Raw genomic sequence first — 27,649 nt, forward strand, 5'->3', positions numbered from 1 at the left:
AGCACTTTTCATACACATTTCAATTTGTCCAACCTGTGTTTTTCATTTCCCGTCATCATATTTTCATTTTTTTTTTTTTTTCATCTATCAGAGGAAATGGCCTTAAGTGAACAATTATCTTTGGGAGCCAGTGGAGTCCTAATTTTTGGTAGCTTTCTCTCTGAGTAACAGCACAACCACTGACAGCAGTGTAAAGCTGCATCACCAATACTTTAACTGCACTATATGTCAGTAAATCCAAATCAAAACTTTTAACAGAAGATATCTGAGCTCCTTCAGGTTTTCTTTTCTAACAAAATGTAATAATCCACCAAAAGCACTGCATTCTGTTTGCTGGCATTTCTATTGGAATATGCGGGAAGATGGACTGTCTGAGGCTGTTTTAGTTTGGTTGATCGTTGATTTAACAAACCTTTTGTCAGGCAAGTTGCATGTCCCAAGTAGGCTCAAACATCTACAAAAATAATAATAATAATAATAATAATAATTAAAAAAAAAAAGTTTTCTCATTATTGCAATTTCCCATCCTGGTAACTATGAGGTAACCGAACTCAGATAATTTATTAGTGAGATTTATGTGGTGAGAAGTAACCGGATAATTTCATACTACTCTGGGACTACAACACAAAATGGAAGTAAATGTCATTTTGCACAGTTAAGAAGTTTTTTTGTTAGTGTTGCCCTCAGAGCTTAATGGTCTTTGTAGTCTTTGGCAGGTCATTTCTTCCAAAAGGGGAATTCCCTCTCTTTTGTGTCCCCTTTGGCTACAAACACAGGGATAAGGGATTGTATTAGCACTCAGTGAGTCGGGAAAGCCAAGGGGACCAACAGGATTAGGCCACAGACAGCATGGCAGTCCCAGTTCCTAACAAAACACACACACACACACAAACACACACACACACACACACACACACAGCCTCAGGGACGGAAATGTCCTTTTGCACAAAGCCTGCATGTAAAATAATCTGTTTATTTCTTCTGATATATATTTAGGACATGCGCTATTTAGAATCCACTGACCCAATTACCCTCAAGTTAATCAATGTAAACAAACTGGTGACTGAAGTCCTTAAAAGACCATTCCAGTGATTCTGAATTTACTACAGTTTACCCACATTTTACACTGCAACAAACCATTTTGCAAATCATGCAATTTCACAACATCTAATCAAAATCCCTCAGTTTTCAAATTGGAATTTTTGATTGAAAGCGTCACCTTATAATGTTGCTGCCTTTGCAGCTAACAAAGTCGGCACCATACATAATCCACAGAACTTATAATTAATTGTGTTCAGCAGCAAGTTTCACTCCACCCAAAACACAACACTGTTGCTGCGTTTGGAAAATGGATGTGAACAATTTTATTACAGTAACGGAATACTGGCATGAAGAAAATTTAAAGTCTCTGAAATAGGGATGTCCCCGAACCCGAATACAATATTTGGAAGTACACAAATAATGCTTTGATCCCGAATAGTTTTTCTGTCCGAAGTTTCTCCTCATTATTCGGGAGCGTTTTTCTAAAGAAAAAAAAAGCGTTTGGATGCATGTTTTGAGCATGATTTTGAGCCAATTACAAGAGATTAAAACAAAACGTAACAACGTGCGTGTTAACGTGCGTGTTTTCAGTCAATCACATCCATCTGAGACACTGCCACACTTTGGTTTTGGTGAGAGCCCTCAGGCTCAGTCCCTTACTTCATCACAGAGGAGCAGCAGCACAGAACACTAGCAGGCAGCACTGCAGCAACACAAATAGCATTTTCTCATAGACAATAACGGGAAAAGAAGCAGCTATAAAACGGTGGATAAATTTTTTGAGTGTCACAACCGCCGCGAAACGACTGCCGCCTGATGCCGGCCGCGGCACCGGTCAGCATCAGGCGGGCCGGCCGCTGCACCGGCCGGTACCACGCCCACCCGGTCAGGTCTGCCGGATCTGACAGGTGAGCGGCGTACACATACTGCCATATATACCTTTCATTATAAATCAACTTTTGTTCATACGCGGCTGCAGCAGCACAACGGACAGCGACACAGACAACATGGTTGATTTGACGGCGCAATGTGGCCATTCGCCGGTAATCGCGGCATCAGGCGAGCCTACCTACTGGTTTACATATGCAAGTACAATAGCTACAGGTGTATTTGCTTAGACCCCCAATATTAGACGAGGGCGTTTTTTCAGGGTGTTTTCAATGGAAAAAATATCGTCTTAAATTCGGATGAATATGGTATTTTATTCCCATTCTAGTTAGCCGAGAGCTAAACCGGAAGTTAGTCGGCTACCTCGGTGGAAGTCCCTAGTGCGCCCACTTCCGGTTTCTTCCCGAATCCGAATAACAAATCCGAAGTTTTTTTTAAAAGCCCGAATCCGAACCCGAATACAAATAGTGCAATGGCTGTACACCCCTACTCTGAAAGTTAATTTTCATATTGTAGTGGAATGAATGGAAACTGGATAAAAAGTAGGAGGAATGTTTAAAATTTGACTGCTTGCTTTGGGAAAATATTGGCAAAAATGTGAAGTATATACTTTTTGTGGATATTGGGCTCAACATGCAAAATCACTTTTATGGTTGTTTAAACTAGCTGTCAATGGAGAGTGGCAATTTAAGAAAATGGTACATTTACAGTAACATGAACTCCCAGGGGGGGGCCGCAGCATAACTTGATGTGGTGAGATGACGGAGATGACGAACACAGTGCTCTGATGGCCGAGGGCGTGTAGGGAGGAGCAAGGATGTGCATGTGCGTATGTGTCTGTGTCTGTGTATGCGTGCTTGTGTGTTTATCTGCTGCATGTGCGGTTGTCCCGTACGTGCTTCCCTCACAGTCCAGCCCTCCCCTGCACTCGTAGCTCCCTGTGGGTGTCAGGACGTCCCCCATGCACTCCCTTATGTTCCCACGCCTTGGCCGATGCTCTTTGACATGGTCAATGTAAACAGATGTTTCGCCTTGACAGGAAGTGGCCAACTTCTGAAGGGCTGACGGAAAAGCAGCCATCTCTCTCCCTCACAGGGAACAGTGGAGGGTTCAGAGTCCTGCAGTGGGGAACCTATCCCAAGCGGGCGTGTGTAAGGCATAACGGGGGAGTTAAAGGCTGTGTCTACACTGTCCAACCCTCCTGTCAGGGTCAAACAGCTGTCTGGGCCTAGTTCCACTTTATGGCAGTAACCTTACCGACCCAACATAGCAGCAGAACCACCCAGAGCTATAAATCATTGGCAAGGGTACAGAGCTTGTACTAAAAAGAAGGAAATGCAAACAGTGTTGTGCATGTAACTGAAAATTAGTAACTGGTTAAACTTACTCATTACTTCTCTCAAAAGTAATTTAATTACTTTACAAATTAGTACATATAAAAATAATTACTCACTAAGGAAAGTAACTTTTAGATTATTTTTAATTGCGTGTTTCTCTTATTAATGCACATATAGGCTATTTGCCACTGGTGTTTTGCTAATAAGTTTTCTGAAGACAGTGGACTCAACCGTTGATACAGGGTTGCATGTCCTCAGGAACATACCTGGAAATCAGTCTGTTGAGTTCTGCCTGCCTTACATACTGTGCAGACTTGGCACACTTGGTAAATCAAGCCATGGCTGCTTGGATGAAGTGTCTCCTCTTTGGTAAGTGGAGTCAGCACTGGATTCTTTTGCAATTAGCTTTGAAGAAGTGTGTAGTTTTGCTAGGTGCTTCAAAAGATTAGAATTACTATTCTTTGATGTGGATTAAGTTCTCACACCTGTACATAGGCAAGTAGTCATCACTATATTTTTGCCCTTGATCTCGAGGAGGGAAAAATAATGGCCCTATCTCCAGGACAGACAGTTCACATTGCCTGAACTGTCAGCCATTGTGTGTAGTCTAATGCTGATTGATTGATTCACTCATTCATTGTGGCGCTGTAAATTCAGGTGACATTAGATCATAAACCAGAAAATCCAGGGAATAGGCTGTGTTTGTCTGCTATCAGGACAAAAGTAATGAGAAATGAGCCCATTTAAATTTCAGTAACTGCAATTGCATTATTTAATTTGACAAAGTAATTAGTTACATTTCTAGTTACTGTCAAAAGTAGTGGTAATGCAGTAATGCATTACTTCCAGCACTGAATGCAATGGAGTATACTGTACTGTGGCAATATGCAGCCCTTACTTATTTTGCACTGTGCTAATTCATTTAAAATTATTCATCATGGCGCTTTGCCCTTCAAATAATCCTTTTCACTATGACAAGAATGCTGCATGAGGCCCTGCAGGTAGGGTACGGGCACAACATCACAACTTGATTTAGAATAGGGATGGCGGACCATGTACAATGGAAGGGCCAAGAATTCTGCATTCTGGCCCACCGTGGCACAAGGTTCGCCATCCTTGATTTAGAAAATTTCTGGATGCTACGGCATCTGTCAGGAGTCCTGTGCCTTCTGTAAAAGTTGCAGATGAGCAGATGAGTAGAGTGCGCCACAAGAGAACAGACATTCACGAAATTCACTTCTGATCTTGAGAGAACAATATTTATTTGCTTCTCTAATTCTGTTTGTGTCTTATTTACAGTGTTTTACAAGTTAACTACAAAAGAGATGTGGTGTGGGTGGAGCCACAAGCAGTAGCGGTTTTAGGCACGGGCGAACCGGGCAGCCGCCCGGGCGGCATTTTTTTCATGTCACGTGGGGGGCGGCACGAGCGCCAAAAAAAAAAAAAAATCATCAGTGCTGCAGAGCAGTTTTCTATAACCGTATTCATCTGAATATAAGACCAGTGGTGGTTCTGCCTATGTTGCCGCCCTAGGCGAAATTACTGGCTTGCACCCTTTCATGTTACTACTCCAACCCCCCCCTCGCCCCCGCGGCACCATCAGGCGGCATCACGCGAGCCGGCCGCGGCACCAGCTGGCATCAGGCCGCTCACCTGTCAGATCCGGCAGACCTGACCGGGTGGGCGCGGTACCGGCTGGTGCCGCGGTCGGCTCGCGTGATGCCAACTGATGGTGCCGCGGCATATTGCGGGTCAATACGGTAGTCTAGAAAACTGTCCCTGTATAAGACGATATTTTTTCCATTGAAAATGCCCTGAAAAAACACCCTCCTCTAATATTGGGGTCTAAGAAAATACACATGTATTGTTGCATATGTAAACCAGTAGGTAGTCTCGCCTGATGCCGCGATTACCGGCGAATAGCCGCATTGCACAGTCAATAATCAACCATGTTGTCAGTGTCATTGTCTGTTGTGCTGCTGCAGCCGCGTATGAACAAAAGTTGATTTATAATGAAAGGTATATGGCAGTCTGTGTGCGCCGCTCACCTGTCAGATCCGGCAGACCTGACAGGGTGGGCGCGGCACCGGTCGGCATTTAAGGGCATGAATAGGTAGGGAATTTATTTTATTTTTTATTTTATTTAGCATTTTAAGGATGGGTAGGGGGGATTTATTTTATTTAAGGCCACAAGTTCTGGAAGTATTTTTTTCCCCACTTGTACTTAATTTGAGCAATAACTGCTATATTACTCAACACAGGATCACGGGACTCTCATAGATTAAAAACAAACAAACAAACAAACAAAAAAAACAATATAGAATTATGTTATGACCATCGCTTCTATATGATTCAGCCTCATCAACTGTAACTATATTGAAGAAGCCAGCTAAATCTATTTTATATTATATTCCAGACTGGACCATATTTGCTGGAATAATCCAAGAATGCCTGTGTGACATTGAATCAAAGCTACTAAATACTGAGACAGCAGTCGGTGGAACTTGTAGCTGACTTATCACCTAAAAGTTATGATACACACAGCATTTCCAAAGAACCTGAATTATTTCAACAAAGCTGCCATTTTATTTTTGTATTGATTATCCAATCAGGAGAGTTTCATTCCCATCCAAGTGTTAAAATGTTGAAATAGGCAGCTTAGTTATGTGCATTTGGGAAAATCAATGAGATTTTCATATCTGGAACTCTTGACGCCCAAAATAAGCTCAGCCATGTCGCAACTCCATTAGACTGCAGTCCATGTCATTCACAACTGTTGCCCCTGTGGTACTCATGAATCCATATGGATACGGCAGACGATACACTCACATTTGCACTGGGACTGGGACTGCGTTTCATCTTTTGCTGCTACTCATCAAGGAGTTCCATTTCAAGGAGTGTATAGGGTAGAAAGAAGAGCGGATGAGTGTCTTCTTCCTTCTGCTCGCCTGTCCTTTTTTTGATCTAATCCCTTTCATCCCTTGTCAGCTGAGGATGGACCCTAAGGGATCCTGGGACCAGGGCCAAACACAGACTGGCCAGGGGTCAGACCTCAGGCAAAAACTGGAGGACCTTGTAATGAAGCCAGCACAACACTCTTCCTCCCTCATTACTCCACTTCCCATTCAATTTCTTCCCATCCACTGATGCTAAGATCAGTGGATGGAAAGCATAACTCACTCTGGCACTCTGCAGACAATTTGAGCTAAAAGTGGCTGAAAATTAAAGGAAAAAATTGAGGCAGAAAAAGATAAGTTTTACAATGAAAGGTTAGAAATGAAAGAAGCAGCTCAGGAGATCTCTCTCCTCACAGGTCCATCTGATGTTAGACTGGAGGCTAAGGGTTTGTGGGAAGGGTTTGATACATCAGACAAGAGCAAGCTGCTACACTATTTGAAACCAACCGCTCCATTAATGCTGGGCTAGTTCTGTTCTGGAGCAAATCACAGTGGCACCAAATGGAAGTACAGGACGCCTGCTGCAGGTAGGAGATAAAAGTCTGTGCATTGGGTCCTCCGGGCCTGCTGGCGTGCATCTCACTATTGCATGGTCAGATCGCCTGCTGATGTTTGGCGTGCAAAGTGTGGATATGAAATAAGACAGCTGCTGATGGCAAATCTGCATTTCCTTTATCTAATGAGGCCAGGACAGAGAGGGATCTCACCAGAGACACACCACACATGTTGTACACCAAAAGTGCATGTTTATACAGATACACATACAAACGCACACACTGAAGTGTATCTGCAGAAACACACACATGCATGCAGCATATACATGGACATCTGCAAGCACACTGAGTGAGAGGGGAGAAAAACTAGAGAATATCAGACAGTGGAGTCTGGGGACAGAGAGAAAAGCTGAATGAAATATTAATGGGAATGAAATATTAACGTCATTCTTCTATTGAACTCTGAAGTTTTGGGAATGCAGTGTTTTTGCAGCAGTGTGTTTACCACTGTTTAGACCGGGAGGATCCCTTAAAAGCTTTGAGGAGGCTGTCAAGTGGCCCAGTGTTTTCAAACACACATCCATTTTCTGCTCACCTCTTGATGTACACGAGTTATGAAACATACAGTTAACTTGCTAGCAGTTGACAGGGAAGCTGGTTTGCATCGATGTGCTGTGACATTACAGTCTGACAGCCAGAGGCTTACAGACATATCCCATGTACGAATGGATATTGGATGTGAGGCGCATGTACACAGGCAGGCATACATGCACATACAATCACTCACTCACATACAAATCTATGCACACACACACACACACACACACACACACACACATTGATGTAAACTGAAGTCTGCACTAACACATAGCAAAGCAAATATACACACCACACACACATACACACCCACAGATACAGCCACTTTTTGCTGTACCTCCATCAGTCAGTCAATCTTCCTGTCTTTCCCACATCTACTCACACACAAAGAGCCCTTTTCCACACACGCACTGCACTTCACACCATGCAGTGTGATGTTCAGTGAGAATTAGTGATGATGAGAGGCTCATAAACATGTGAAAGTATCTGCTGGCTTTAACATTAATCCCTGAATGCATGATCTTCTCTGTGTTTCAAGTGACACAGAAACACATATTATGGCAGGAACAGAGCGGATCTGTGGCCCTTGACCTTCAATCTGTCTGCATTACAGCGAAGTCAGTGGCATCTGGGCAAGAATTCCATTGAGAAAACATGACTGCACAGCTTATTGTGCCACTTTTGACAAGCATTACTCAAGGGGGGGGGGGGGGGGGGGGGGGGGGGGGGGGGGGGATTAAAAATATTGTCATACAGTATGATTACAGCTTAAAGGCCCTTCCAGAGATGTGATCATGACATGCAACAGCTCAAATTCAGCTTTGAAAAGACACTGCAACACCTGCCTCACACATCTTTCTAAGGTGCAATTATTAGGTTGTCACTGTCAGAGTAACAACGCCTGATGTATTTTCAGTGGTTTTTAATGGTCTGTTTATCAGGTCGCCATGGCAGAGCAACAGATGCCCCCCTCTTCTTCATCACTGCAGGTTGTCAGGTATCGGGATGCCCCATGGCAATAATCGCACCTGACAAATGAGCCTTGACAACGGAATGGAGGGTGGCCAGCCTCTTGCTGATCTGACAGAGCAACTTAATTGAAACTATCAATCAGAGCTACTATCCTCTATCTCTGTCTCTCTGTCTTTTACTCTCTCCTGCATAATCCTTCTCTCTCACTCACTCCTGAAGAATTCCCCTCCTCTCTGTCAGTCTCACTCCCTCTCATGCTCACTTGCACATGCACATAAAGACTTACATGCACAAAGTCAGTACATCAAAATTGCTTCTCTCTGCTGGCTCTCCATCTCTCACATTTCCCCCTAAGGTGCACAGACAAATTACTTGTTTGTTGCATCGCGACAAAGCAAATAGACTAGCCCTGGATTATTTTTTTGGCTTTTCAACAGTCCCTACCTGAACCTACTGCAGCCATTGTGTTTAACGCAGCGGCATCTACAGTCCCTGAAAATGCCGCTGCGCATCTACAAGCACTGTCTACTGGTAATTCACTTCGGCAACATGCAGCACGTTAGAGTCACTGGCAGGAGAGAGAGGACAGACTCAGAAGCAGCTCCACTATTCGGAAAAGAAAGGGTTAAGCCTATTACAGAAGACCAATCAGGACTGGGGGAGCACTGCAAACCTCCGCAGTGAGAGAGAGAGAGAGAGAGAGAGGGGAGAGAGAGAGAGAGAGAGAGTGGGGGGAGAGCGGGAGATAGAGAGATACTAGGAGCGTGGTGGTTTGCACTTCTATCCACACAGTGAGGCAGGGGAGGGAGCGCAACAGAGAGACAGAGGGAGAGAGTTGGTGAGATGAAGAGCGTTCGTGCACCAATCCATATGGATAGATAAGAGAAAGGGAGAGGGGAGGAAGAGAAGAATCCCAAAGACATCTCTGTCAAGACTAATCTCTGTGGAGTTATTTTTCTGTCCGGCACTGAAGAGAGTGATAAGGGAAGAAAGGAACATCTGTCAGTTGCATGACCCTTGCATGTCCATCAATATCCAATCTTGATTCTTGGATTACTGCTGGAGGAAACAGAAGATAAACCAGCAGTTGCTATCTGTCGACCTAGATTGCTGCAGAGCTGGAAGGAAAGGGGACAGCATGGTGTACAGACCAGCTCCGGAGCATCTGTGTTTACCCTGCATGGTGAGCATTGCTGTGTTTTTCATGAGGCTGCCTACTCTACTTAATGGTTTGATTTACAGCGCTCCTCAGAGTAGAGCGTGTGACACCAAACAGACCTCAATGCCAAATATCTCTGCCACCATAAAAACATGAGTGAATGTGATAACTAAGTGTCAAGCATGCAATTTGTTAAGTAACTTCAGTCATATTTACGTGACTATATTATGTATCTATTGCATTTGATGGATACGTGTTCATCCACCTTAAAACGTACAATTACAGTTGTTCCAGCACATAAAAAATTCTAAAAGGTTCCCATGTCTTAATGTTGCCATATTGTGTCCTCACATCTGGTTTGTTTCCTATTGCTACACAACACTCAGAAAGATAAGGCAGCGCCTTCTACAAACAGCTTGATATACCAGTGTGCACTGCAATATAAAGCTTAATGTGCATGTTTTTTTTTTTTTTTTTTCTCTTTGCATGGCAGTGATGGATACAGACTTTACAGCAGCATGGCATTCACTGCCCATTTTTGCTGACATTGTCGTATAGTAAAGTACATCCCTCTCAAAGACAACCTTGAAGAATGACAGACATATGCCTGCAAAGAGGTTGCATGAATCACACATGCAAGAGAGGTCAGCCTTGTCTGTATAACATTTTCCCCAAGGAGACACACTATATGAAAGTCTGTCCTGTTAGATTGCATGATCACTTCCTCACTAATATGCCTGTACAACTGACATACAACAATCTGTATCTCTGCTATGTAATAATTTCTTTGTACACATCTACACCACTAGCATGTGACATTTAGTTAATCTTCATTCTGGAAACAAAAGCCGGAGATGTAGAATACCAGAGGAAGTCGAAGCACAAATGTTGCTGTGGTGTTCCCTTCTCTGTTTTCATTATTAACACTAATGCAATGGAAAGGATGTAAAGTGCATCACCCGATACACAGGAACACGATAAGACATCAGAGGCTTGTTGCTATGCTAATGAGAGGCTCCTTGTCGTTCTTGTCATTCTCTGCGCCGAGGATATGTGTGTATTTTCACTAATGCATCCCCCACACTTCTTTCTCCCACTCTCGCTTTCTCTCTTCCCCCCAACCCAAACCAACCTCTCTCTCTCGCCCTTTCTCTCCAGGACACTGTGTAAGAGGGATGTGGGATTGAAGGACAAACAGACGACGGTACGTGCGGCGGTTCCAATTCTTGCCCAGGATCTTGGTGTAAATCAGCAAGAAGGCAGTGTCTCTGTCTAATCAACTCACTCTCATCATCCCCTCATGAAGATGACCTTTCACTGAATCACTACACCCCCCTCCACCACCACCAGCAACGTGCACACACACACACACAAACTGAAACAAATGCATGCATAAACACTGGTCATCACAGATGCTTAGGTCACTGGACCCATATAAACTCGAGCAATCTTCTCTACTCACACAATCCCCAGTGACTGGTTTGAGTCTAACTGTTGAGGGTTCAAACTGGAGACCTGTTCTTGATTTACAAATCAATGGCTACTGGGACCCAGTGTACAGAGAGACCAATGAGAAAGGTGGAAAGTAAAGGCCTGTTCCATTAGTGGTCCTCGGGGAATCATGGGCCTGGACCTTGCCTGGACTCACTGACCTCTCCTGGGCTGACGGCGGCTATCAACCTCACCATTGCTCATCTATGGTGTAAATCAGGGATTCTACCTCCATGGCCGGCTGACAAACTCTGTATATTGGAATACAAGCTGATGGATACTGTTATTTCTCCACAAAGAAATTGAAAAAACAACAACAAAAGCAAAAACTCATCAGTATTCGGCGATTATTTACAGATCTGTCTATTGGCCCATTGGGAACAGCCCTGCAAAAAGCAAGGATATGGATTGTACTATGCACACTGCATTCCAACCCTGCGCAGACGAAAGAGTCTGTCTCCCTTTGTTTTGTTGGTCGGCTATGTCTCTCCTGCCTGGGAATACCGTGAGTTTATAAACAGGAGGTGGCTCCGACAGCTTATCCCTGATCCACTCATCCGTCAACTCTCCCACCAACACTAAAACAAACCAAGCCGGCTGAGAGAACGATTGTGAAAAAGAGTGTGGAGGACACAGGCTTTTATTCGCTTTCCTCTGGGCACGAGTGGCTGGTTCCCAAATGTCTTGCCATTAGGGCCAGGAAGAAAAAGCTGTCAGCCCATTAGCTGTCATTCGACAGACAGACAGGTGCTTTTCTGGCTGTCAGCCCCTCAGGACAGAAGTAGTGGTGAAAGGAAGAGCCTAGCAGGGGGGCTCTGCTAGAGTGGAAGTTCTTTTCCACCGGCTATGTTGGGGTGTAATGCTCATCTCTGTGGATCTAACATGGACTCTCTGGCCTGATCACTCAACCCTGGTGCTCAGATAGTGCTGGAGGGAAGGGTAAGTGTTATGAATGTTTGCTTGTGTGTCTCAATGGAATGAAAGCCTTCGTATCACTGGTTTCATCCTGGCCTCAGCTCTACATTTGGTTTGCACAAACACTGCATGTAACTACAATGAAAACTGACACTTAAATTATATCAGCATGAATGTATTATTCAATACAAGCTAAAAATTACACGAGTTAAAAAAAAGTTGGACATGCTCTGTTATTGAATTCAAATAGGCACCAGAGATGTACCAAACCACATGACCGTAACTATATTCCTTGGGCACTATATTCACATGATGTACATTTTTCAGCTGAATACAGGCCCATGCCCCTTCAATCCCACTGTATGTAATGTTCAAACCTCGGGTACATTGGCTAAAATGTTGATAGTATATGTTCTGAAATCTGAAATGGGAGCTGTTTTTATTTTACAAAAAATTACATACAACATTTCTTTCTAGGGTGGATCCCTCAAGCCACAGCATTTGTATCATAATTATATTTATACCGTATTGCTATGAAGTGTTGCTGTTGTGTGGTGTCTCTGCTCAGGATGCCACTGCACGATCATGGATAGTGATGACAGAAGTAGCAATTGGTAGAAGCAGAGAAGTCAGTCATGCTATGCACGTACTGAAAAAATGTAATCCACAGGGCATGATAGGAAAAAAGTTGGAGTACTTTTAAAGTGTCTGCTCTCAGGCTTTTCCGTTTGTACTCATGATTTCCTGAACATTTGATAACTGGCAGCATTTCTCTGATAGGATTTCAAAGATAAAAGCTTTCTTGCATTTGGCATTGTGGGAACAATCAGGTGCCCTGGTTCAGGCCAGCATCTGACATTCATACTGAATTAGCCTCTTGTGTCTGTGGAGTGTTTTCAAATCTCAGCTCCACACAGTCTCACAACAATTTCTCTTTTACCCTCCTCATATACTGTCTTTCTCGACCTTAACTTACAGGATAATGCATATCCTTCCTCGTCTGGAAGAAGAAGCCACCATGAGCAACGTCACAGTCACCGACAACACTGAGCCCATCAGCCGCACCATGAGTCCGGCCACCCCCTACCCATATCCCTATCCAGTCAGTTTCCAGGTCTCGCTGACTGGCTTCCTCATGCTGGAAATCGTCCTGGGCCTGAGCTCCAACCTCACTGTGTTGGCCCTCTACTGCATGAAGTCTAACCTCATCAGCTCCGTCAGCAACATCGTCACTATGAACCTCCATGTGCTGGATGTGCTGGTGTGTGTGTGCTGCATCCCCCTCACCATTGTTGTGGTGCTTCTCTCATTGGAGGGAGACACCGCTCTGGTCTGCTGCTTCCACGAGGCTTGTGTCTCCTTTGCTAGTGTTGCCACTGCTGCTAACGTGCTAGCCATCACCCTGGACCGCTATGATATCTCAGTCAAACCTGCCAATCGGGTCTTGACCATGGGCCGTGCCCTGGCCCTGCTGGCTGCCATCTGGGTCTTATCCTTTATTAGTTTCCTGGTGCCCTTTATTGAGGTGGGCTTCTTTGCCCAGGGCCAAGCTGAGCTGAACCAGACAGTGGTGGAAACTGTGGTCCACACTAACCAGTACTACACAGAACTTGGCCTCTACTACCATTTGCTGGCCCAGATTCCCATTTTCTTTTTCACTGCTGTCGTCATGCTCATCACCTACTCCAAGATCCTGCAGGCGCTCAACATTCGCATTGGCACGCGCTTCCATGCCTCACAGAAGAAGAAGGCACGCAGGAAAAAGCGCCCGTCCATGACAGCCATGACAACCCAGCAGGAGGCCACAGATGGATCCCAGAGCAGCAACAGTCGCAACCCCACGCTAGGCATGCGCACCTCTGTCTCTGTGATCATCGCACTGCGCAGGGCTGTGAAGCGCCACCGGGAGAGGCGAGAGCGCCAAAAGAGGGTCTTCAGGATGTCCCTCCTGATTGTGTCTACTTTCCTGCTGTGCTGGACGCCCATCACAGTTCTCAACACAGTTATCCTGAGTGTGGGCCCCAGCGATCTGACAGTCAAGCTAAGACTTGGCTTCTTGGTTATGGCCTATGGGACCACCATATTTCACCCTCTACTCTATGCCTTCACAAGGCAGAAGTTCCAGAAAGTCCTTAAGAGCAAGATGAAGAAGAGAGTGGTGTCCATCGTTGAGGCAGATCCTACACCTAATAACGCTATCATCCACAACTCTTGGATTGACCCCAAGAGGAACAAAAAGGTGACATTTGAGGACAAAGAGGCCAGACAGAAATGTCTATCTTCTGAGGATGTGGAGTGAAAGAACTCATACCTTAGGGCATTCAGTCAGTAAAAGCACCTAAAATTCATATCAGGTCATGATGGAAAAAAGGGAAAATGTTTATCCAAAGCAGCAATGTAAATACTATGTGTATTAGAATGTACAAAAATCAGAGGTGGATAATTTATTACTATTTATTGAGAACAACAAAGTAGGTTTCATAGACAAACAGTACACTGTACTATAGATATTGCATGGCTTTTTGTATCGGTAGCAATATACATTATGTACATACGTAAAACATGTACAGTATAAGGATAACAAGGTATATATAGAGAGCAGTAGGAATTGTTATGTATATGGTATATTTATAATAAATTTTGTGTTCACTCACCTAATGCAGCTAAAAGCTTTCTATTGTCCCCTCCCCCCAGTAAAGTGTTTGTGAATCTGTAACAGCTGTGAGATTACTCCCATTCATCACTATGCCACTTGCTCTGGTTGTAGACCCTGTAGTCCCAAGTGACCACTGACCTTATTGCATGGGATCCCTCCAAGGGAAGGCCTTCAGATTGAGATGAGCCTGTATGAGGATGCGGCAGAGACAGAAGAGGTCAATTATGAGGCTTAGAAAACAGAAATTTAAAGAGGGAAGCGTTTAAGTAGTGTGTAACATGCCACTGCAGCTCAGAGGCTATGAAGCAGCATTACTGTTTACAAAAATCGCTTTCAGGGGTAAAGAAGAATGCACACATTCCACACACACAACAGCAGGCTTCTCATCATGCAGTTTGACATGAACCAGATATAATCAAATCCATGTCTGTTTCACTTTAACAGTCAGTCCTTTGAGCCAAATGGAAAATCTCCTGTTACCTTATTTTGGTAGCATGAATTGAGTATGGCAAGAGGGAAAGACAGGGACTGAGACAGCGATACCACCTATTGAATAAAGAAAAAAACAACAGCAAATATTTTAATTCTCAAAGGAGAGGTTATCCCGCAATAAGGTTTTGCCATCAGACATCATATAATTAAATTACTGGCAGAAAATGTTGAAAAATTCTTGGATATTGAATTGTCTGATTTAATTACCCTAGTCTGACAACAATGGTCTCGAAATCAGTAAACCCATAGCTACAAAATGATATATATATATATATATATATATTACTGAGGTCTTAAGGCTTATTAAAAGATTCTGTTTATAATACACAATAACAAATGATGAAGTTATTTACATTTCCCTGGCTGTGGACAATGTCTACCATGAGTGTGTCTTCCTCTGTTTGTCAAGGTGTAAAACAGTGAAATTGTATTTCTCAAGTGACTGCGGCTGGTAGATTAAAATGCATCAAGTCTGGTCTTCTTCGTCCAACTTGCATAGAAACCAGGTTTACCGAAAATAAGTAAGAAGAATTTATTCCTACGTTTGCAGAAAAAATCTTTAGAAAGAATAATAATAAAAAAAAAATGTCAGCTTATTACATTCAATCTCCAATGAAGAGAGATAATGGAGTGAGGCTGCCCACTAATACCAAATCTAAATGCAGAGCTGAAATGTCCATTAGCATATAAAACCATCTCTCTGCTTGCCTTGGTGGCTTCTTCCATTACAATCCCCAGGTCAAGGATTACACTCTGTTTAAGAAGTGCACACATGCATTGGCGCGCATGCATCAAGGTACACACATACACACACATAATTCACCACATATTGCCTCCGTAATGAGCATATTACGCCTTTGCCGTCTCATGTACAGTAGGAAATTGAAGAGCCCTCTAGATCTTGAGAGCACAGAGTTGTTGGCTGCCAGAGTGATTACACAACCTCTGTCAGATGCTGTTCTGGCTGCCGGTTTGTGGTTTGCAGCTCCACAGAGCGAGCTGATTTGGGAATACTGTTGCAGGCACGGTTCTTTATGACCCTGCTGTTAACAGGCAGTGTGGATGTCACAGTGCCTTGAGGGCGCGACTGTGATTGAAGAGTGAAGATGGGTTCGCAAACAGCAACACACTAGCTGGTATGGAAGAGGAAAATGACTTCCTTGACAAAACACTGAGCTAGGAGACAAACTTAACATATATGATCCCTCAAAAGTAGTTTTTCAAAACTGTATAGGCCTATTTCCGTGACTGGCATTATAACAGCAGATACACAAGCACCCACTTGTATTCTGTTGCTGGGCATGCATAACTAAGTCCTCTGCTCAACAGCCAATTACTATTACAAACTACTCGAGTCATTCTCTTAAAGTCATTTTGAATTAATTGCATTCTAAAAGTATGCCTCAGTGAGAGCTACTATTTTCATTAAGTGGAGGTAGTGGTCTCAAGTGCTTTTCTATCCTATATACAGAGATATAGCCACATTGTGCCAGTCATGACGGCCCTCTAAACACCACCAACATAAATTTCTTATATACACAATCATTTGTTCCCTTCAAATGGATGCAGTACATGAATAAAATTGACCTAGAAGTGTGTCACAATAACAGCGTTAGCCTAAAGGTACTCTACCTCAGTGTTTCCCAACCTTTTTTGTCTTGTGTACCCTCTGAGCTTTTTGTCAGACTATGAGTACCCTCTCACTCATATGTGCTGATGATTCTCCAAAAGTTGTTATGCTATGAAATCTTTCCACGTACCTCCTGCAATGTGCTCGCGTACCCCTAGGGGTATGCGTACCCCAGGTTGGGAATCACTGCTCTACCTTATACTCAAAAAACTTTAATAGGCCTATAATTGCAATTTTGATGATATGTTATAGTATGAGATTTTAAACTGAGAGAATATTTGCCTGATAAAACACAGATCAATCCAATGCTAGGGACCTGACCAGGCAATAACATCTACAGTCCATGGGAACTGTTTAATCATATGACTTCACAGACTTTCAGACTCATTTTTGTTCTATTTCTTCGTGTTTCTTTATAAAGTGTCTCCAGTAACTCCAAAATGTGTAAGGGAACGAGAAATGCTGATAGCCATATTGGATAAATAAACTGTATAAAAATTGTGTTCACCTTCAGATATTAGTCACTGTTGGCTCAGGTCTCCTCTGCTAATAAAACCACAGCTGCATAAGGGACATACTTTTGATTATGTTTCAGTCATTGCTCAGCTGAGTGACATCATCCTCACTCTAATGACAGCTACATGCAGTTCCTTGTCCTTTGCTATCATGAGACCATTTTTATTCAAGATGATATTCTCCAACTGTTGCCATGGGCACAAATGAGGGCTGTCACTGTGTAATTCTAATGTAAACGACCCTTTGCATCACCAGTTAGCATATTGGATAGGTTAGCAGGTCATGAAAGACCTCTATCCTGAGGTAACCTGCAGAGAAGAAGTCAGCCTACACACCAGCATGAGTGTATTGACTGATTGTCTAACATATTAGGCCATAATCAATAGCCAAGGGTCAATGACACGTCAGTGTGAGCCTTATTAGGATCACTTGACCCCGTGTGTCCTTTCCATTCTCCCCCACCCTCTTCATCCAGACCTCTCCTTGCTGTTCTCCTTATCTCATACATTACGTCCTCCCCTCTCTTGCTCAGCGGCTGCCTTTTCTAGGCTGCCATCCCCAATTCAGATGCCATATCTTCTGGACCCCTTCTATCCAGCTGCAGACTCACAGAATAAAAGCCTGGGAAATCATATTACTTGGTTCGTATAGAGCCTCTATTACATTAGGTCAGCGAACACTCAACTGTCATTCTGCTATCATGGAGAAGGGGAAAGTGAATTGAGCACCCCGGCAAGCACAGCTTGACAAATTGTTGGTTGTGGTCATTTTCGAAATGTTGCTCTCTCTGAGCCACATTTAGACAGATAAAAGGGCACTTTATGGAGTTGAAGATATAAGATTCCGATATACAGCCTATAACCTTTTAAGAAAATATATGGCTCAAGTGGTAAACTGGAATAAAAGGCAGACATATCCAATGGAATATGACCTCTTGCTGCCATGACAATAATGACAGCATCATGCAGCACTTGGAGTCAATATCACCTCAGTCCGCCTTCAAATCAGTGCTAGTTAGTTTATTGTTTTTGTTGTTATCAGGACAGAACAGACACTTAGTGAGACATCAACTGCTCTGCTTTATTGTCTACTCAACATTAGAAAACAGAGCAGATAAACCCAAGAGGATAAACAGGGATAAACAAAGACTTTAAAAGCATGCTAAAATAGAGGATGAAAAATAGTGTAAAATAAAGACTGTGGGTGTGATTTTTTTTTTTTTTTTTTTTTTAAATAAAGGGATAACTAAGTCATAGGACAAGAAATGTGTGCCTTATCAGGCATGGTTATGGTGACTGGTATTATAAGTATTTTCACATTTGATGTAATTTGCCATTATGTTGTCAAATGCAAAACATCCCTTCAGAATTGTGGCTCAAACAAAGGAAGCAAGAGGCAAATTCTTATCACACTAGACCAAAAATTTGAAGGACAAAAACAAGTCAGAAGTCCTTTGCTTGCATGGCTGCATGCCCAGTCTGAATGTGTGTGTGTGTGTGTGTGTGTGTGTGTGTGTGTGTGTGTGTGTGTGTGTGTTAGCCGGAGTGTGTGTGTACACATCTATGTATGCCGTGCGTCTGGGCATACATGTGTATTGAGCGTATGTGTGCACACTACATGTGCACTAATGTGTGTATGTGCATGCAGCAGTGTGTCAGTTCAACTGTTTTATCAGGCAGTGACAGAGAGTCTACCACTGTCTGAGAGAAGGGAGAGAGGGGGGAGAAGATCGCTGCCCTCCAGCTCCTCTCACAGTGATGACTGCTGTCTGGTGATTATATTAGCACTCCTCTCTCCGCATGGCAAGATACGGATGGGACCACCACCGCAGAGCTCACTAACACAGCCTGGCAGCTTAAGTCTGGCTCCACATGCTGCTGTATTTGTATTCAGTGAAAAAAAACACTCTATTATACTTTACAGTCACTCCATTCTGCACCGAGCGTCCTCAAGTCACACCATAGTTGGAAAAATGTAATTACAATGGGGAATGTATCGTCAGGCCTCACTTCCTTGTACAACAATCAGAAAAGTAATTGCAACACAGTAGTCTATATCTGATATCTAAATAAGAATGTACCTCCCAGTGTGACTGCTCTGGGAATAGGCCAAGCAGCAAACATGGGTCAGGGCCAAAATTACCCCATTCCAGCCACCACATCTACAAAAAACAGGAATAATGAAGCGAGATCACGTTTGTCACACAACACTCAATATGTAGTTGTTGGCTTATTACAGAGTTGTGTGTAACTTGAACACTATACTATACCATGCTATACCATGCTATACTATACTATATTTTACTATGCTATACTGTAGTTTACCATATCACATTATACCACACCATACTATGCTATATTAGACTATGCTATACTATAATGTACTATGCTATGCCATGCTACACTATGCTATACTATGCTATATTACACAATGCTATGCTAAAATATGCTATACTGTACTACATGATTCTATATCATGCCACACCACACCAGATGGTACTATGCTATACTATACTATACTATGGCACACTATGCTGCACAAGACCACACTATACTATACCATGCAACACCAAATTATGCTATACTATGCTATGCTATGCTGTATCATACTATACCTTACTAAACTATACTACAGCATACAGCAGAATACTACATTATACTATACTATATTATACTATGGTATGCTATATTATACTATACTAATCTAGTTTACTGAAATGCTAAAGATGGCAGCATGCCAACATAAGTCACACTATGAGCCAATTACACTTTCAGATTTTGCATAGTTGCATAACTCGGATATTCAGACAGATCTACCAAAGCCTTGGCCCAGACAAGCTGTCAGACTGACACCATGGAATTGATGAAGGTAAAAATCTAATACATGTGTTTTTTTAAAACAATCTCTAGTGCTCGACTAAATGCTTGACATTATGGTTTGTAGTTACCACGGCAATAACACAGGCTGCCACACAGCAGAACGCTGTAATCTTGTGGTGGGGATAGCACATGCATACAAGCCTTGGTGAGTGTGAAATTGCATTTTCTGTGGGGCTAATGTCCTTCAGGATGAATTGTATGACTCCATGTTGTTTACTCTTTGACAGTGTCCTTAAATATTTAAAGCAAGTGTCAATACATATACCCATTAGATGTAGACAGCTCTCCATTGAAAAAGATGAGACATGGTCTTCTTGGTTGCAATCCTACTGCCCAGGGGTGTATCAAAGATGGCGCTGGGAAGCCCAGTCTCCTTTGCTAATCACTTTGTCTTTGTCTACACTACACTATACCATACCATACCATACCACATCACATCACATCTTGTCCCATCAAATCCCATCCCATCCTGTCCTGTCCCACCATGCTGTCTTGTCCCACCTTGTTCTATCCTGTGTATACTATGGTCCTTGTAACTTCTGTCATGTGTAGTTCTGGTAACTGGATCAAATTTATAGAATGGCTGTGAAAATCCGAGTGGGAAAGATGATTGGGTAAATCTCTCCCGTCCTTCAACTGCTGACATGGCCTTGAGCAAGGCGATTCACTTTTAATTTCATGTAAGTGGAGCTGTTCAGTGGTCTGTAGTAAGTCTTTGGTGCACTGTGACAGTAGGTGTATAAATCGGAACAAGGCATTATTGAGAAAAGAGTGTATGTGTGCTCAACCTTGCCAGAATCAGAAGAAAAACAGTCTTCTGAAACGCATGAGAAAATACCTTATGAGGTTCACATCACAAGTGTCTCAGTGACTACTAGCAATAGCAATAACGTACTGTAAATTGGCTGACCATAAAGGAGAGGGTGCTTTAGGTAATAGCACTCTACCAAGCACAACTTCACCTTAGCCTGACCATCTGCTTATTGCAGGCATTTTACTATAATGACTCTCCAGGCTCCCAAGCTGCGACCTCTGAGATGGTGGAGGAGAGAAATCAAAGCACAATCAGTTCTGCCACAGTCATTTGCTTGCTCTCAAAAAGCTATCACCGGGTGCAGCTGTAAACATTTCGCTCCTCAACACTCCTGAGACATGCAGTCCAAAAAGAAAGCAGCTATCAGTCTTGCACTGAGGAAGCCCATGTGAATTCACTCTGCAAGCTGAAATACAGTGGTAAAGAGCCTATACTGTATCAGAAAAGACCTGGGAGCCAAATGCTGTCATAAAACCTTCATATTCAAAAGGAAGATATTCTGCAGGCGATACACAAAAGTCTCCAGTGTAACATCTATGCAATTTAGAGGTTTATGAGCAGGCTTATTGTTGTTGTTGCTGGTTCGGAGAAGACACAGAAAGTAACCGAGAGCATCATCCTTCAATATTTGGTACTTATTTCATAATGAACCAGAATGAGCTTGAGTTGTCTTAGTGACAGCTCTGCCTATTTATTCAGTCAACAGCCTTTGCTGCTGTGTAAATGTGTTACTATCACCTGCTCCTCCACATTGGTTTCCTGTATGTCTGCTGGGTCACAATTGCATTCCTGGATTTACTGAATGCCTGAATGAATGAATTAATGATTTTTTAAAATGTTATTCCAAATTATTTGGCCCATCCTACATGCAAAGACACAGTTATTAGTCAAGAAATAGAGAGTTTCTCTGGTGATAACAAACACAAAACAAAACAAAACAGAACAGAAAAAAAAAAAAAAAAAAACATACAACAAAACATACAACCCCCCCCACCCCCACCCCATCCCCCCTGCCAAATCAAATACAGATTTTTCAGACTACAACTTTGTATCCGGATAAATAGCTTTCTCTCTCATCTTCTAGCCTTTCTCCAAATAACTAGCAAACTTATCTCAAGTAAATAAATGGGTCAATCTTTGTCCACCATCCATTCTCAAAAAATGTATTTCTTTTTTTGCTGTACTGAACAAATTTGAACACATTCTTTCAATGACCAACTCAATAAATAAATATTTAAAAAAAAAATGCAACTGCATAAATCTTTATGAATGCAAAGCACACAGGACTTCCTACTTCCACTACCAGCACTGCAGATTTTTTTTTTTGTAGGCAATAGCGCCCTCCTCTGGAGCTTTATTGAATTTCATGTAGGTTTGCTTATTGCTGAAATGTGGACTGGTGAAAAGCAGAGCACAGAATGCCCAGCCTAAATTTATAAACAAGCTGACATTCAGTCAGCAACTGTATCCCCTATGTTTATATTATTATATGAATTATGAATATGAACTATATAGAATTTGTATGAATTATGCGTTCAATGAATGGATACATAGCTCAAGTGTTAGTCCTAACGTGGTTATTTTAGGACCATGGCATCAAAGCCTAATGCATGAAATGTGAGAGGGAGGGCCTTAGAGCCTCATATTTCATGCACACCAGATATAGTACAAGAGACAATCTTTAGGCCGGGTAGATTCGAAAGAGAAAATAAAACTGTAGCCGTTCAATAGCCTGGAAACTTGTAAGATACACTGTGATATTGGACACAGCAGTTCAAAGAGGCTGAGAGAGAAAAAAGACCAATTTGCAGTTTTATTTAGGGCAGTGGCAGGTCCTCTGACATAAGCGGTCCGTGTACCAGCAGCTGTTGAGTGTGTGTGTGTGTGTATGTGTGTGTGTGTGTGTGTGTGTGTGTGTGTGTGTGTGTGTGTGTGTGTGTGTGGGGTGCGTGTGTGTGGGTGGGTGGTTGTGGGTGTGCTCGTCTGTTCAGACCTCTCTACTTTCCTGATCGTTCAACTTTGTCGGTAAGCCAACATCTCTATTTATTCCTTATCGGCTGACTGCCTCCCACTGTTAAATCCTATGGCAAAACAGACGACAGCACCAGGCCTATGTTGACTATATGAAGACTTGTAACTATAATAACATTTAGAGGGGAAACCCTAGCCTATAAATAACTGGAAGCAAACTGAATGAGTTTGATTCACATCTATTATTTATCTGGTTTTTCTGTTGTTGTTGTTGTTTTTTTTTAATGATATTTTTATGTATTCATATGTAGTGTACTCTGAAAAAGTACTAGCCTAGATTTATTAAAAACATTTTATGAACAAAACAATCGATAGTAGCCTATTTCCCTACCATAGCTTTTTACGGTACTCTAAAATCATTGCATGGTGGAAATAATTAATCATTATAATTAAATGGATAAAAGATTTAATAATGGGAGTAAATATGCCTCAGAGTGTAAAGCTTAACATATTAGCCTCTACCACGCCAGTAAATAACATTATCATGCTTAGATTTTCAATTCCACATAATTACATGGTTAGTCATGCTGCATGGCGCTAACTGAACCTGTTTCATTTTCTGAAGGGGTTCGCAGCCAGGATGACTCTGCAGTGGACTGCTGTGGCTTTCTTCCTCTATGTGGAGATAGCAGTCATCCTCATCTTGTGTCTTCCCTTCATATCAGCTCAGAGGTACTGCAGTAAACAAGAAGGATAATCCAAAACAGCACCAACACACTTTCAAATGCCTGCCCACAGCCATTTCTCCAATACCTACTAGCTGAGATTCTTATATTTAAGTGCAAGCGCCAATTTGAGACATCCAAGAAGAATCAGAAATCGTATTTCATTTGTCTGCATGGAAGAACAAGCTCACACTATATATCAAAATGTGGAAAAAGTGTTTAAATTGTTATACCTCTATTTATAGTAGGAAAGTTATATAACCAACATTGCAGTGTAATAATGAAGTCAGAGGAGGCTATTGATCAAGATAGGAACTCAGCTGTGCTGAAGTTTGAAAATGAGAAAAAGGTTTTAACCCTCAGACCATTGGTCCAGAGCCAAATAACTATCCCACTGAGCTGATGCCTCCTTTCTATGACTCTCCTGGAACCCAATGCAGAGGAAACATAGGGTAACTCTTCATTTGATAGATTTATAATGGAAAATACTATATGACTTTATATAGTCTTAAACTGAGAAGTAGGGGTTGGAAAGATGGACCCTTAAAAAGGAATGTGAAATGAATTGATTCTGTCTGTCTCTTTATATTTACACAATATTATTGCATGGATTAATGTAAAACTGGTTCATTGGTTCATCTCACAATCAGGAAATCCTAAAATTTGCTGGACTATAGTTTATTTGCAAACTACAGAATGGCTAGAGACAAAATGACAGTTCACAGATATGGCCAGCAGAGCGCATTCACATTCTTTCTAGGCAGTTTTTAATGTCTTAATGTAATTTCACACAGGCACAGTCAGGTGTCGTGCTGCTCTGTCTTTCATTCATTCTTTCTTTCTTTCTTCCTTTCTCCCTTCCTTTCTTCCTTCCTCCATTTTTTTTTCCTTCTTAGATGGCGATCAGTTTTCAGCTGGAGGATATGGAATTGGTTGTCTCCATATTGGAACAAAGGCTTCTTTACCATGATCATGATCCTCATTGTTCTGTTTCTTGGTAAGCTCTTTGCTGTGAGTGAGAGTTTTGATAAATTCATCAGTGAGTAACACCAAGGATGCTGTCCTTTACAGTTGGTTAGATGCATTCCGTCATGTTTCTCTCCATTTCTGTCCTTCTGTCCACCATCAGACGCCATCCGGGAGGTGCAGAAGTACTCGGGACGGGAGCCCATGCAAGATGCCAAGGCGAACCCCAATCTGTTTGACCACCTCCACATGAAGCTGTTCAGATCCCAGAGGAACCTCTACATTTCTGGCTTCTCCCTCTTCCTCTGGCTGTCAGTTGCAGTCTCTTTTCTGAATTTTAGAATGACTTTAAATTATGTGTTTGCACATAATTTTATCACACACAAGTCTGATAATTCACTCTACCATTCATCCTCTCTTGTCCTGTCCTGTCCTGCACCATCCTGTCATTATCCTGTCTTGTCCTGTTCTGCTCTGTCCTGTCTTGTCCTTCTCTGTCCTGCCCTTCCTGCCATGTTTCGTCCCTGTCTTGTCTTCTGCTATTCTTTCCTGTCCCCAAAATGCCCTGCTCTGTCCTTTCCCCTTGTTCTGTCTTGTGCTCTGTCTTGCCCTGTCTTCTCTTCTTGTATTCTGTCTTGGTCTGCCCCGTCTTATGAATGCATTCCAGTATCATGCGCCGCGTGGTCACCCTGCTGAATCAGGTTGCCATCACCTCAGAGGAGTCTGCTGGTCTTCAGGCTCAGATGGACAATGCCCACAAAGCAGCCAAGCAGTACCAGGAGGACAGTCTGCTGCTCAGACAGGTGAGGAGCACAGATTCATCACCAGAACTTGGCAAGAGAACTAAAAGTGAACCGCTGACTCTCTGTTGAACCCCTACAGTATGCACTTACATATGCAGTTACTGGAGGCTTTGATCTTGATTGTATTACTCTTATTACACTTTCTGTTCATCCACAATATGGGTTAAATTTACTGTGACATAGTGTATCATATACCAATATAGCAATGTATTGTATTTTTCCCTTTTGAAGTGGACTGTGGACTGTGTAGTAAATGGTTCTTACACCATTTTAAGACCTTACACTGTTTAACTTGGAAATTAAAGCTGATCCTTTGTACTCAGGCTCTACTGGATGAGGAAAAATCCATGTCAGCGAAAAACCAGCTTCTGAAGAAGGAGGCTGAGAAGCTGGCAGGAGATCTGAAAACTGCACAAGATGGTGGGAAATCATGGAGTACTAATCATACTAAGATGCTCTGTAGTAGACTAGTACCCTTCAAAGCAAAAGAACTCAGCTCACAAATAAATTAAAAGTTGTAAATGCTACATGAGAAAGCACTGTTTTGCTGAGACTCACATGCATACTAATATTCACCATATTACAGAACAAGATCATTGTTTTTTGTTTGTTCAATTTTTGTGATCGCTGATGTTGATTTCCTTGATTTCATGTTTTTTCTGCCACTTAACTCAGGTGCACTGTACAAAGGAGAACTGATGATAGAAAGAGCAGTCTAAGGTGTAATATTATTTTTTGTGTAGCTGTGCGCAAGTCTCATGCTGAGGTGGAGGCCATGAAGAGGCAGGCCAAAAGTCTGGCACAGGAGTACGACAGACTGCTGAGGGAACACCACAAACTCCAGGTAACAGCTACACACATCCATGCTCACACATACGCACACGCAAACAAATCACAAAATACTTACTGTACATTGACACTACTAATACCGGAATGATTCTTTTTTTTTAATCCTTTACTTGATCCGCAGAATCTCCAGAGTGGTGCTGCAGACAAAAAGGATCAGTAACAACAGGATTACAGTGACAGTTGTTCTCAAGTGCTGTTTCACCTCCCACCATGGATACTGTTTCACAGATTATTCTCATAGAACACAGTGTGCTATATACTGTAAACCACCAGAGGCCTTATTTGCATTCTGTTGCCATTTTCATTTTCTTTTGAAGCTGAACCAACGCATATTTGTTAATTGATAGGATTAAACATGCTCTATACTGGCTGCTTAGTTTAAACCTTGAATGCTGAAACTATTGCTGCCATATCATGGACATGACCGTGGGAAGTTATTTTAATTTTAAATATTTAAATTTAAAAGGGTCAATTCAATAAGAAGTTCTGTCTACTTGAAATTAGACATAACGTTATGCTAATACTAACATTTAATACTGATTTAACATCTGGCATGTATATTAAGCTGCTAAATATCCTACTTTAAAATGTGTATTGTGTTGAATCAGGTGTACTTCTCCAAGTCAGCTAACCTGTTTGCAGGATCTGTGAATGCACTACATAATAGTATTTTTTGTGTCCCTTGAGACTCGTTATATGGTTATATGGAGGAATTACAAAACTGACAATGATGAAATCCGGCTACTTCTTTTTTTAATGTGTGTATATATATATATATATATATATATATATATATATATTTGGAATCTCTTCAATTTTAGAAAAATGCTGCATCAACACCCCAAATCCCCATACACAATGACATTTTCATTTCTCATTTTGATTTCACTCTGAAGATCATGCCCAGTTTTCTTTAAGCATGTGCTTAACCACACCAGGGCCTGATCCTATGTTCCCAAGCCCCACTGTAAGCAAGCTGTCAGTGGCATGAATAATGACATCTCCTGCCAAACGCATACAAACACAGTTACACTATCTGTCTCTGCTGTGAAAGCTGTGAGGACTATTTCCTTACTCAGGCAAGCATCAGCGAATGTTACACAGCAACATACATTCATTTAGGTTTATTTAAAATTTTCAATCAAAATGGAAGGTGAAAATGGAAGATTCGCTTTAAAAGCCAAAAGCAGGGACACATTTGTTGCTTGACATTTTGGTTAGCAGTTTATTTTTCTCGTTTTAGTTTTGTCAGAGGTCCTAATTTTTATATAAACCCTTAAAAATAAACGTACAGTCTTGTGGAAAAGAAATATTTTAAACAGTTTCTGTGATTTTTCTTCGTTTCTTTCTTTCTTTTTTAACTGACATTAACCTAATTCTAATTTACCAAGGCTCCTAGAGTGACAGATCTACAATCACCAGCTCAATCCTATCAACTGATTCTAGGTTAGCACAATTCTGCTGCAAACTTTCTACAATTGTTTGTCTATGACAAAA

General features: G+C 42.1%; 2 protein-coding genes across 2 annotated transcripts; both read left to right on the plus strand.

Annotated features, from left to right (window-relative positions):
* The first annotated feature begins 11,798 nt into the window (after nucleotides 1-11,798).
* On the plus strand, nucleotides 11,799-14,490 carry LOC115360879 (G-protein coupled receptor 22-like). Its single transcript, XM_030054052.1, has 2 exons — nucleotides 11,799-11,875; nucleotides 12,830-14,490. The coding sequence occupies exon 2, from the start codon at nucleotides 12,834-12,836 to the stop codon at nucleotides 14,148-14,150; it is 1,317 nt and encodes a 438-aa protein (XP_029909912.1). The 5' UTR covers nucleotides 11,799-11,875; nucleotides 12,830-12,833; the 3' UTR covers nucleotides 14,151-14,490.
* An 8,959-nt stretch (nucleotides 14,491-23,449) lies between these two features.
* Nucleotides 23,450-26,873, plus strand: LOC115360639 (B-cell receptor-associated protein 29-like). The gene is made up of 7 exons (XM_030053671.1): nucleotides 23,450-23,541; nucleotides 24,431-24,531; nucleotides 24,664-24,811; nucleotides 25,168-25,303; nucleotides 25,627-25,723; nucleotides 26,047-26,147; nucleotides 26,274-26,873. The coding sequence occupies exons 1-7, from the start codon at nucleotides 23,450-23,452 to the stop codon at nucleotides 26,310-26,312; spliced, it is 714 nt and encodes a 237-aa protein (XP_029909531.1). The 3' UTR covers nucleotides 26,313-26,873.
* The last annotated feature ends 776 nt before the right edge of the window (nucleotides 26,874-27,649 follow it).

This window comes from Myripristis murdjan, chromosome 6 (assembly GCF_902150065.1).
Source record: "Myripristis murdjan chromosome 6, fMyrMur1.1, whole genome shotgun sequence".
NCBI lineage: Eukaryota > Metazoa > Chordata > Actinopteri > Holocentriformes > Holocentridae > Myripristis > Myripristis murdjan.

Bases quoted from the DNA above. Each gene is read 5' to 3' on its own strand.
- LOC115360879 (XM_030054052.1), top strand. From the start codon at position 12,834: ATGCATATCCTTCCTCGTCTGGAAGAAGAAGCCACCATGAGCAACGTC.
- LOC115360639 (XM_030053671.1), top strand. From the start codon at position 23,450: ATGACTCTGCAGTGGACTGCTGTGGCTTTCTTCCTCTATGTGGAGATA. The intron at 24,532-24,663 runs GTAAGCTCTTTG...GTCCACCATCAG, and splicing joins CCTCATTGTTCTGTTTCTTG to ACGCCATCCGGGAGGTGCAG. The intron at 25,724-26,046 runs GTGGGAAATCAT...TTTTTTGTGTAG, and splicing joins TCTGAAAACTGCACAAGATG to CTGTGCGCAAGTCTCATGCT.